At 42.5% G+C, this 13,186-nt stretch overlaps 1 protein-coding gene across 5 annotated transcripts in view; it reads right to left on the reverse strand.

Annotated features, from left to right (window-relative positions):
* LOC137423556 (AT-rich interactive domain-containing protein 1B) overlaps positions 1-13,186 on the reverse strand; it is a 127,864-nt gene that overhangs the window by 17,478 nt on the left and 97,200 nt on the right. For all 5 annotated transcript variants that reach the window (XM_068110845.2, XM_068110841.2, XM_068110842.2 and 2 more), the window contains 4 exons: positions 8,862-8,997; positions 8,144-8,331; positions 5,612-5,774; positions 3,044-3,139 (listed from right to left, as the gene is read on the reverse strand). In XM_068110845.2, coding sequence (XP_067966946.2) covers positions 3,044-3,139; positions 5,612-5,774; positions 8,144-8,331; positions 8,862-8,997 — 583 coding nt within the window. The remainder of the gene's footprint in view (positions 1-3,043; positions 3,140-5,611; positions 5,775-8,143; positions 8,332-8,861; positions 8,998-13,186) is intronic.

The following is a 13,186-nucleotide window of genomic DNA, read 5'->3' on the forward strand; positions in this document are numbered from 1 at the left end:
CTTCCTTCTCCTTCTGCAAATCCTCCATGCTGTTTGTTGTTATTACTTGCAAAATCGAAGAAGAAGAAATCGAAGATTTTTCAAGTATATTGGTCGGTTGTGTTTGTGACTGTGTTTGTTAGTTTGTCACCGGCCTACAGGTCACAATTTTCAACCGATCTTCACCAAACTTCACCAAGTGGTATAGTTGGTCAAATGCCAGAAGCCTATTGTTTTTGGGGTCAATAGGTCAAAAGGTCAACATAGGCCAAAGGTCACCAACTTTGCTAAATTTCTAAAATCCTCAATTTTCATCCGATTGACTTGAAATTTGAAGACCACTTGCATATCTGGTCATTGAATTCAACCACCAATAATTTTTAAGGTCAACATAGGCCAAATGGTCAACATAGGCCAAATTTCTAAAATCCTCAATTTTCATCCAATTGACTTCAAATTTGGAGAGGACTTGCACATCTGGTCACTGAATTCAACCACCAAGTATTCTTGAGGTCAACATAGGCCAAATGGTCAACATAGGCCAAATTTCTAAAATCCTCAAATTTCATCCAATTGACTTGAAATTTGAAAAGGACTTGCATATCTCGTCATTGAATTCAACCACAAATTATATTTTAGGTGAACATAGGCCAAAAGGTCAACATAGGCCAAATTTCTAAAATCCTCAATTTTCATCCAATTGACTTGTAATTTGAAGAGGACTTGCATATCTGGTTACTGAATTCAACCACCAAGTATTTTTGAGGTCACCATAGGCCAAAAGGTCAACATAGGCCATCATGTATCATTGGAAAACTTTTGGGAGAGGGTGGATTTTGCAAGTATCGTGCTACGCATGACGTTTTCTTGTTTGCTTGTTTGTTTGTCACCGGCCTACAGGTCACAATTTTCAACCGATCTTCACCAAACTTCACCAAATAGTAGAGTTGGTCAAATGCCAGAAGCCTATTGTTTTGGGGTCAATAGGTCAAAAGGTCAACATAGGCCAAAGGTCACCAACTTTGCTAAATTTCTAAAATCCTCAATTTTCATCCGATTGACTTGAAATTTGAAGACCACTTGCATATCTTGTCACTGAATTCAACCACCAAGCATTTTTGAGGTCAACATAGGCCAAATGGTCAATATAGGCCAAATTTCTAAAATCCTCAATTTTCATCCAATTGACTTGAAATTTGGAGAGGACTTGCATATCTGGTCACTGAATTCAACCACCAAGTATTCTTGAGGTCAACATAGGCCAAATGGTCAACATAGGCCAAATTTCTAAAATCCTCAATTTTCATCCAATTGACTTGAAATTTGCATATCTCGTCACTGAATTCAACCACAAATTATATTTTAGGTGAACATAGGCCAAAAGGTCAACATAGGCCAAATTTCTAAAATCCTCAATTTTCATCCAATTGACTTGAAATTTGAAAAGGACTTGCATATCTCGTCACTGAATTCAACCACCAAGTATATTTGAGGTCAACATAGGCCAAAAGGTCAACATAGGCCTCATCACATGCATTAACTTGTCAGGTGCATATTGTATGTTCGCATGTCAAGTGATAGGTCCCCACGGTCATCTGTGATTTGCATACAGGTCGGTGATTAAACCACGTGGATGTTCGCATGGATGTTGTTTAAAACCACATGGATGTTTAAAACCGCCACGAGGAGTGTATGTTATCGGTCCTTTCATCCATCTGTGAGAGGGAGGAGTGGGTCAAGGGGACTAAACAGAAGTGCATTAAAGCGAATTCAAACTTACAGGTGTAAACCCAAAAGAGCTTTTTGGGGGAGGGCATATTTTGCAAGTATCGTGCTACGCATGACGTTTTCTTGTTATTCTGTCTGTCTGTCTGTCTGTCTGTTTGTTTGTTTGTTTGTCACCGGCCTACACGTCACAATTCTAAAGCGATCGTCATGAAACTTCATCAAGTTGTAGAGGTCATCACAATTGAGAAGCCTATTGATTTTGAGGTCAAAGGTCATCTGGAGGTCAAATTTCTAAAATTGCTATTTTTGCATCCAATTGACTTGAAAATTGAACAGCATTTGTATATTGAGTCACAAAATTGGAAACCAACTATTGTTGAGGTCAAAACGTCAAAGGTCAACTCAAGGTCAAACTTCCAAAATCATCAACTTTCATCTGAAAAACCGTCGATTTTCATTCGACTGACTTGAGAATGAGAATTTAACAGCATTTGCATAGTGCCTCACTGAATTTGGGAAAAACGATTTTTGAGGTCGAAATGTCAAAGGTCACCTCAAGGTCAAACTTATAAAATCATCAATTTTCATCCGATTGACTTGAAAATGTAACAGCATTTGCATAGTGCCTCATTGAATTGGGAAACCAACGTTTTGAGGTCAAAAGGTCAACTCTAGCTCAAACTTCTAAAACCATCAATTTTCATCTGAAAAACCGTCGCTTTTCATCCTATTGACCCGAGCTTTGATCAAGATCGTCAATTTTAATCTTGATGAAATGGACAATTTGCTGGATCAATGGAAACATTTTTGGGGATGGGGTGGATTTTACAAGTATCGTGCTCTGCATGACGTCTTCTTGTTTTATATTTTAGTTCTAACATCTCTGATTAAACTTTTACACTGTAGTTGCATTTAGGTTTGTTGATTCAAAAAAGGTTTTGGACATTTATTCGAATTGATTATTTTTCTGTGTTTAGCAGTTTTCTTTACTGAACACATTTAAAAAAAATTTTTTTTAAAGTATGTGGACCTGAAGAGTACAAACCCTTTGTCCATAATGTGACCAACATTGATATGAATACTTGATGGGGATCATGAGATGGAGGCGATAGCACGTTCTTAAAATTTTACAAATGCGCTGACATCCTATCGCAGATTGAAGATCATAAATCATTCATATAAAGTATGCAATGAAAAAAAAAATACCCTTCATTGAACATTCACATGAAACCACTCCAAAGGTCTCCATTCTTAAAGTCATGACATCAGGGTGGGGAGGGGAGATCTTAATTATTCAAGGTGTTCGGCATGGGAGAATGGATCCCATCATACTCACCGAGTCTGATTGGACACTCGGGGAGAAGAGAACAGAACAGGGTCAGTGTCGGGTGGTGGCACAAGTCCACTGGAAACATCCATGCCATGATCAGATCTGGAATGGTGGTGGGAAAAGAGAGAAAGAGAAAGAGAGAGAGAATGAGAATCACACAGATGAAACTAGAAGGCATTTAAAAATGCAAAGACCATCCGTGTCTGCTTTGTACTCAAACTAAACCTGATGCAAACAACAGCTAAAAATTTAGATCCCTTCAGCTGTTCTTAAGTTATCGTGGTAAGGCAAACCCAACATGGATGGACACAAGTACGGACAGATGGACAGTTGCACAGACAACCCAAATAAATAATGCCTCTGGCCCCCCCCAAAATAGACATTTGCTTTCTTTTCAAAAACTACAAACACAATTTTGATGAAACTTGATCACAATCTTCAGCACCCGTGATATACCAATGTTAGTTCACAGCATTAGGAAAATCGGTGTCTGAGGTCTATGGGGGTTGGGGCGGTTGCTCCCCCACAATAGGTTTTTTTGTTTGTTTGTTTAAAGTCTGATAATCACATTGGTATGATTCTGCCCTGTCTTCTAGCAACCATTGAAATTGGCTTAACATAGGGTGATACTGTTTAAAATACCATTAGTTGGAGTAGTATACTGCTTTACTCTACCCCGTGAGCACCAAGTGGTATTGCCACAGTTTGTCTGCAAACAATAGGCTCCAACCATACTGGCTTTAGCCATATTTAGTCTTCTCCATATTCTCATAGCAAAGGTTTGTTGAAAATTTGATGACAAAAGCTCAAATGTTAAAAAGGCGATGGCCTGGACAGACACATTGAAGCTCAATGGTAAATAAATAAAGAAACACGAAAGCAATTAAACAAACCCAGCTGTCTTGTGCAGTGAAACAGCGGAAGGGCTGATAAGACCTACAGTATTTATATTCACTATCTCTGGCCTTTGCCCTTTTGACCCAATTATAATTGTTACTCCCGCCAGGGAGCAATGCATTCGATCGTGTCCGTGTGTGTGTTCGTGTGTTTGTGAACAAGATATCTGGAAAAGTTCTGAACGGATTTGGATGAAAGTTGGTGGGATGATTGCCCTTGGGATAAGGAAGAATTGATTAGTTTTTGGTGAAGCTCAGGATATTATTCCGGATCCAGGAATTTTTTGAAGGATTGTTTACCATTGGAAGATAGGGCTCATTTTTTTTTTAAGCATTATCTTCTATATATTCTATATTTAACATTGTGATATGAAAATAGTTTTCATATTTGTTGTAAATGTAGTTTAAAATCGTGGTTATGCGTTAGAGCGGTGTATTTTGTTAGCAGCGTCGTCTTCAAGGTTCTTTTCTTTTTTCTAATAAATACATATTCTGTCATTGTAAAACCACCAAAGTGTGTATTAGGTTTCCCCGTTTCATAAAATGTATCGTTTGATACGTATAATGCTTTAAAACTGTTTTTTTTTTGTTTGTTTTTTTTACCTCAGAAGAGATATCAACATTTACCTCAGCGAATGTCAATCGCGGTGTCAGTATTTGATGAACTTGTAAAGACTTAGGTGAGTTATAAGTGTGACCAGCATGTGCACGGGATTCTTCCCAGAAGAATGAGTGGTCGCATTAGCTTGTACGACAAAATGAGCGAGTTTTGTTTTGACGTTTGGGCCAGTTTTACATGTTGTATCCCTAAGGAATGAAACGAACGTTTTCCTGGCTTACAATTTTATTTGAAGTCACACATGCCTCAAAATACACTCACATATATAGAATTGAACGCTGAATCCGAAAACGTAAGTGAAATTGCTTTGTTTTTTTTTAACATTATCTTCTATATATTCTAAATATATATCTGTGCAGTGTCTGTCTTGTGTTGTCTTGTCTTGTGATGTCACTGAACTACTCCCTCAAACTTTTGTGAAATCGTACTATTCCAACTTGACCCACGGCGGGAGTATGCGCTCTACTGAGTGGCGTTCTAGTTGTTAATTATAATTGTATGAATTAAATTGTCTTCTCCATATTCTCATAACAAAAGTTTGAACATTTAATGCCAAAAGGTCAAAGCTCAAAAAAGAGCTGTGCCCCGGACACGCACACGTGCACACACACACCCACACGACCTTTTAGAGAAATGGCTCTCTATTCAAAACATAATGCTTGTGCAGAAATGTCACTTTAAAAACTTTTATTATAAAAAGAGGTATATGCAGAGTTTGGGCACTGTGTGGTAAAAACCACATGCTGATATTCCTGGTTCTGCTGTGTTTCACAATCACAATCCATTTACAAATACAAACTTTCCAAGCAATTGTTTTGCCGTTTTTCTATTTTTTTTTGTCCTCCACATCCGAACATTTTGCTGGATGACATTTGCTGATCGGTGGTGCGGTATAATGAGCAGGAAAAGGGGCGTCAACCTATGTTTCATCGCTTGCATGCTCACTGGCTCTATAATTATCAAGGTAAGTACTTCATTGCCATAATCAAAAGCATATAATATAAACTTGGATTACACACTTGGACGTGTTGCTATCTTCAATCAGCATTCAGATCTGACCTGCGCTCATACGGTTGTCCGTACAATGGCTGCCGGTGTGGCATCGAGACCACTGGCACGGTGCCAGCACAGGGCAGAGCTCCTGGTGGTGTGCGACAAAAATGGTCTGCATTTAGCCGTGGCGTCGAACCCTGAGAACTGCAATACAAATCCGAGATGGAACCTGTGGAGTGGAGACAAAAACCACAATTACAAAATGTCATATTGTCATAGGAATATCAATTTTAGAGAACAAAGTTTTTTCATAATCTAATCATGACAAGAGTGTCAAATGACTGATTGTTGAATCTCATAAGCAGAGCTAAGTGGATTTTTTTTTTTTTTTTTTTTTACAAGATCGAGGCTCGTGTAAAAGCTGACATCAAACAGAAAAAAAAACAATCGGGCAAACAAAACATTCAATGAAGGGAGCGGGAGACAAGATGGGGAGAGAGGGGGGAGCACACAAGTACAACAGCAGAGAACAGGGACATCGGAAGATCTGTGGGAGGGAGAGGGCTTGGGAGGAGGAGGCATGGGAAGGCGGGGGGGGGGGGGTGGGAGAGGTATAAAACACATGGACACTGCTAGAACTTCCAGGAAAGAAGTCGGTACTTAGAAGAAGAAAAAAAGTTGATCTGGGGTGAATTAACGGGGGTAGAAGAGATCAAGTTTTGGATGGGGGAAGATAAGAGATGGTGGTGAACAGCTGTTTTAAAGACCTGGAGGGAGGAGTGGGATTGAAGAGAGTGAGGGAGTTTGTTCCAGACGCGGGAGAAAAGGGGAATGAAAGAGTGAAGGTGAGCAGAGAGTCTTGATTTTGGCAATTCCACCAGAAGAAGGTTGCAGGCAGATCTTGTGCGACCTGTAGGAATATTTGGGGGACAGAGCACAGATAGAGCTGGGGGAGCAAGGCCGGAGAGGAGTCGGTAGAAGACAGAAAGACCACCAACCTGCCTGCGGTGAGTGAGTGAAAGGCCCGCGGAGTTAGCTTCATCGCGGGAGATTCCAATGATTCTGAAAGCTTTGGTTTCAACAGCGTGAAGACGAGCTAGGTGTGAGGCAGGAGCACCAGCCCAGAGGGGAGAACAGTATTCCATTGAGCTGTGGATGAAAGCCTTGTATGTGGTGAGGAGCTCAGGTGTGCCAAGGAGGGACTTCGCACGACGGAGGATGCCCAGTTGGCGACTGGCTTTGGAGGCCAGCTTGGAAATGTGGTTTTACCAGGAAAGATCATGGCAGATAGTGAGACCCAAAAGCTTGAGTGACAGAACTTCTTGGAGAGGATTATTCAGAAAGTGGATGGGAGTGTTGTCCAGATGGTCTTTTTGGAGAGACATAGTAAGAGTGTGAGATTTGTCAGGATTGAAAGACATGTGCCACTTGTTTGCCCAGTCTGTGATTTTGTCCAGGTCTGCAGAGAGTGAGGAGGCTGCAGTGAGGAGTGAGGATGTGCTAACAAATTGGCGTTGTTAATACAGAGAGGGTTTAATGCTTGTTATCAGATGCGAAGACGATCCAGATTTGAGAGTCAAACACACCAGGAGGCAAGCAAAGACGTTCGGATATCTCCCTGATTTGGAAAAAAAACAAGTCATCTGGGTTGGAGAACCGAAACTCAACTTGCTTTCAATCGATTCAGAGTATATGATAACTTGCCTTATCCCAGACTGGTTCTACAATACACTCAAAGTATTGTAGTTGCATCTCAGTCTAAACCTCAATTAGGGGGCCCAGTGACGAGGACAATAATGGGCTGGTAGGAGGGCCTAGAGGTATGTACATTCACCTCTAAGCTGGCTTGCCTGGACTCAAATCTCCACCCAACTATAAACGGTCAGGGTGATTCATCAATGTGTGTGCTGTCCCCTTGGATGTGCGTTAAACGGCCGTCCCATCTTCTGGCCTCAGTTGGTGGACATTAAAGATAACATGTTGTCCTTCGTGAAGAGTAGGCGAGCTATTGCCGGCACCCCAAACAAATTGCCGGCATGATGAACAAATTACAAATTTCTGCCTTAAACCTGGTCAAACGTCAGGCCTGGCCAGCCGGTTCATGAAAGACTTGGGCCAAGCTTTTCCCAGTCAACCCACAAGAACGTGGGAATAATTATGGTCATTAAAGAAGACGAAGAAGAGAAGAAGAAGAAGAAGAAGAAGAAGAAAAAGAAGAAGTGATGAGGACAATAAACTGGCATACCAAAGGTTGTGGATTCAAATCTTACTGAAGGCAAGCAGTATTAAACGAAATTGGATTCTAAACTTCTCCAAAATGAACTAGTCTCAGGGGCATTACCTTATTGCTATTGTATTGTCCATAGAAACCTAGCTGGCTCATTAGTGGTCTGCCAACAGTGGACAATCTGCTTGTCCCGCTTGATGTAGTCTACATGCAACAGCAGTCCTCACCCACAAAACTCAATAACCCTTAATTGCTACAGAACAACTTGGGATGAGCACTGAAAGGTAACCTATGGAGAAAAACAAAAACAACACCAACCAAAGTTCCTGCACCCTAAAAGAACATTTAAAAGAAAAGAAAAAAGTCCTTACCTTTGCGCATTGCAGCATATGGGTCACGCCCGCTCATATAAGAGTCCTGAGAGGTTAGATCAGAGGGTGTGCGGGACACGTCCGTGGTGCCAGTTGAGGGATGGAAGGAGGCATTGGGTGTGGATGTTGAGCAACGCTGAAAGGCTGGGTCTCCATTCTCCGAAAAAGGATCCTGCAGATTGATCGTGCTGTTCCCGAAGGGAGGAAATTGGATGTGATTGTGGGAAAGAAGGAAGAGCTAAAGCTTGAATATTGTAAATGTGTGGTTATTCCTATGACACAAGCTGTATATCCAGGACCCTTGTGTGTCAACGTATAAGGTCTCGAAAACGCCTGCCCACAGGAATCCAGAGCACCTGAGTATCCAGGCTGTTCATCATATGTGGAGTCCTGCAACCCCCACGTCCGGGGCCCCATAATGATCGAAAGTCGGGGGCATGGGGGAAAGGTTGGGGGAGGGGTGGGGGGGGGGGCAGGTCTCATATGTACACACAACTTTGCTCCGAGCTGTTTGTACACAGTGAGCAACAACAGCACGCACACCATTTATAATGCGCACACACAGGATTATAATTCTCGCAGAATTGTTTCAAATGGACAACAGTGGTTTTGGCCTAGGATTAATGTCTGAACCCAAAAAGACCTGGATATGTTGTGCCAGTTTATAGCCGAATGACTCACATTCAAGGTCTGACGCTGGTGTGGAGGTGATAGTTACCGGGAAATGGGAAGTGATGCTGGCTGATTATGTGGGGTTGATGCTGGTGTTGGGGGCTTCATTTCCAGTGAGCTTTCTGCCATGGAACTGCTCGTAGATTGCGGTGTCTGTGGCCCTTGGAAAGATCCCGAACCAGCTGTGGTGCGTGTTCCAAAAAGGAGGAAATAAATGATAATTCAAATTCATGCACGCACAAACCGACACACAAGGCCACATTCACATTTTGTCACCAGGTATAGTCAGTCTGGTTATGTGGTCCTCGTGATAACAACTTCATTGTTAAATGATAAAAGTCCTTGTGATACAATCTACCATTAATTACCTCACCCGTGTAGCGCAAGGCAGGGTTAAGGAATTGGCTCACTTTGTCTATCTGACAGACGTCAGTCGATGATCGAGGCACTACTGCATTTCAACCGAGTTTTAGATTTTGATCACTTAAAAATGCATGTTGTTAAATGCATGTTGATTGATGACATGTTGACATGTTGACGACATGTTGATCACTGTGGAAAATGAATCAGAAACTAACCTGCAGTTTAGCAGTACTTTACTTTGGCTCTGAATTTGGCAAATTGTACGATGTCGACCCGAGCATGCATGCAAGCTCGCGGAAAAGCAATTGCTTCAGACTGTCTGGCAGTCAAACAAGATTGAAAAACTTTCCAAACAGGAAACATACTGTTTTTAGGACGTCATAAAGGACACAAACAACAGGCACGAATTTAATGGATTAAATAAGGTGGTGTAAAAGAGGGTTAACAGGTTAAATTAGGTCGTAAAAACCTCCGATTCAATGGGGGTTTTTTCCTATAGCCCTTAAAACTTTTATTTCCATTCAATTGGATTATATATTTCAACACTGTAGAACACAAATCGCCTTGTTTGCACTTCCAAAATCCTCCAGTTTAACAGGACTTTGGCATAATTTTACGCCGTCTCGACCAATAGAATTTGCAGTGCACTCTGGCAGCAATGACCAAAATGGCGGCAATGACAAAAATGGCGGCAGCGACAAAAATGGCGGCAGCGATGCAACGACAGAACAAACTTCATCCCAAATATCTTATTGATTAGTGCATTTTTTTTCTCAAAGATCGTTGCAAAATGATCAGTTTCTCCAACAAGAGTTGGCAGAAGGTTCAGCCCTGGACCGTTCCGTTTCACCCATCGGCTCCATACAGTTACCATTACACCCCCGTTATTCAAAGTTGACGAACAAAGAGAAAATAAATCGTGCTCGGAAATGCAAAGCAAGAGTTGAAAAGACCATTCCCATGTCCTTTTCTCAAGACTGTGTGGGTGTAATGTGCTCAATAAACCCTCCAGTACAGTTTCATTTTACCAACTTGTTACTCTTTTAATTATCCTTACTGGCTGGGAGCAGGTTTGTGAGTGACCCGTTATTGGTTTCTTTTTCACTTCTCACACCACTGGCCTGCGATGTGAATGCTACATACAATGCGGACCTCTCAATACCCTCTTGAAGTTTAAAGCAACCTGCCATCTTCATCATTCTGAAAATTAAAAAATACAAAACAAGAGCCACGTGACTGCGTCGCCAATATGCCTCCGCAAAGTCCCTGCCCATGACAACAGGTAGATGCCCTCGTTCACTGTCCTAAAAATAAACAAGTTTGATTTAAATCCCTTCAGCTGTTCTCAAGTATCACATTTTCACCAGACATGACAGGTTTCACATCGATCGGTGAAGCGCTTTCAGAGAAGGTATTTTTTAAAAAAAATCGTCTTTCAAGCTAATATGGCTGCCACACCACATGACATATGACCTTTAAAAATGTACACTCTGCATATGTATGGGTAGAGGATCATGTTTGTGAAGTTTCTTGTTGATCGGATAAGGTTCATTTTTCTATCCAAGATGGCTGCCAAACCACATGACCTACAGCGTCATCATTGTCAAACTATATGCAACAATTGTGTTAGATGACATTTTTGCATCGATAGGGTAAGCAGTTTCAGGGATATAATTATTTAATATTGTTACGTTTGTCGGGGGTAGGCAGTGATTACTTTAGTTCAGGTAGATTTGCATAAATTAGCATGTTCCGATTGCCGTGAAGAAGAACAACCACCATGTAATAAGTATGGATCCGGTAGGTCGTATGGTCGGCGAAGTGTTACGTATGGCCATACAAAGGGTGGCTCTTGTGCTAATTAGCTCAGGGATTATGGGTAAAATATCCCTTGTACGTCATTACCTCTGTATCTATCCCTTTGTCTCTTTTGGCACCGCACCATAAACACGTAGAGGTAGAATCGCGCATTTAATGGCACAAATTAATAATAAACATACCGGAAGTCAGGACGTTGAGCCCTACAGCTGACAACCCCGTTTTGGGAGGCACACACAGGACGGGCAGGCCGAGGCCACGTCCCGAGGAGCCATGGTTGGTCAGGGTTCTTGATTGACAGGAGGACTGGTAAGAAGGGACTCGCTGATTGGCGGAGCACGGCCGATGACATGAGAGCATGGGTGATAAAAAGACGCGCTAGCAATCATTTTGCTCTCTTCTCTTCTCTTCGCTGCTCTCTGCTCTTCGCTTTGCTCTGCTCTCTGCGCCTGGTCTGGATCGCGGCAATGGGCATTTGTCTCTCTCGTTCTGGACAATAAAGCGAACAATCGTGCTTGGAGCACGGGGTCAAGGAAGCGATTGGACCGGCCGTGTTCGGAGACATCACTGGTGGACGTGCAGAGGAAAAGGGCAGGGCCGTGGACCGAGGGCTGCAGCTTCCCACCGGGGACGACGGGGACAGGCCCGGCTGGAGGAACGAGCTGCACGCGGCCCGTTCGATTCGCGCGGAAGGCCTGTTGCGCTCCGGTGGGCAGTGGGCACGGCCTAGTGAGCGAGGGCGTGCGGAGGCCTCGCAGCGCAGGAGCGAGCGGTTCCCGCCAACGAGCGAGCGATTCCTGCCAATGACCTTGACGACCCCTGACGAGACCCCACCAGTGATCAGAGTTAAGTGCACCCACACACACATTATTTCCAGTTATCTTTCCCTGTGTCCGTGTTTCAAGTCTGTTTGTCGGGACGTCCCAATTTAGGAAATTATTTGATTGCGTTTTGTTTTGTATTACCGGCATTCCGTTTAATAAAGCCGGTATATTTTTGTACATTTTAAAGCCGTTTTCGTTTGAGTTTATTTATTGCAGGTTTGAGTACTGCCGGTGGGATCCGTTCAGGTAAGCGCTCTTCAGCATCCTCCTCCTCCCCTTTCCCCACCCCTCCCCCACGTGTATTAACTCCGCCACATTTCATGAATGCCTTGGAGTAACAGCTTGTTCGGCTATTCGTTCCTTGGAAATATTTTAATCGCCAGGAACGCGATAATATTTTCCTTCAATCCAATATGGCTGCCACACCATGTGATCGATGACGTTTTCGTGATCAACTTTTAATCGCCATGCCTAGTCAATGACATATGTAAAGTTTTGAGTCAATCGATTTGGTGGTTTGGCAGAATATATTTTTTAAGGTTTTAGCTTAAATCCAATATGGCTGCCAAACCATGTGACCGATTAAGTCATAAATTTAATATTTCAGTACAAGTGGTTCATAGATTATGTGCATGCGATTTCAGATTTTTAGCATAAGGAATTCAATTAAAACATTTATGGCTGGCATACCAGTTCACCGATGATGTCATCATTATCATGCTTTTGTTCTCCATTGGCAGTACTTGACAATGTGCCAAGTTTCAATTTTTTCCGTTCAGCGGGTTCCGAGAATTTCTTTTGGGGGATTTGCATTTAATCCATGATGGCTGCCATACCACATGACCTATGACATCACAATTATCAAAAAAACATGCTGCATGGGTGTCACTCGTACCCTGAAAGTTTCGTCTCAATCGGACATTTGGTTGCTGAGAAAAACGAGGTTTAGCCCGCACCGACGGACGTACGTACGGACGGACAACCCGAAAACCTAATGTGCTTGGGGGCGGAGGCATATATAATATACTAATACAAGGGGACCAGTGAGGACTTCGGGTGAGTGGGAAGATGAATGTGCAAAGCACACCGGTTTCGTCCAGCAGGTGGTGTTGCGAATGAGTCTCACAGCCGGTGGAAAGCAGGCCGATGCTCACATTGTGTGACCGTGGAAAGAAACGTTGCAATGTGAGAAGTGTTCATATTCAACGAGGCCAGTGGCAATGCGAGATCAGAAATTTCATGCCCTGACACGAGGTAACCTTAGACCATCCCGGTGCATCATGGGTGAGAGGTGGAGGAGGAGGAATATTTGATTATTATTATTTTAACCTGAAGCACAGCAACAGACTTTTGGCTAAACTAACAC

This window comes from Myxine glutinosa, chromosome 3 (assembly GCF_964187855.1).
Source record: "Myxine glutinosa chromosome 3, kmMyxGlut1.1, whole genome shotgun sequence".
Classification (NCBI taxonomy): Eukaryota; Metazoa; Chordata; class Myxini; order Myxiniformes; family Myxinidae; genus Myxine; species Myxine glutinosa.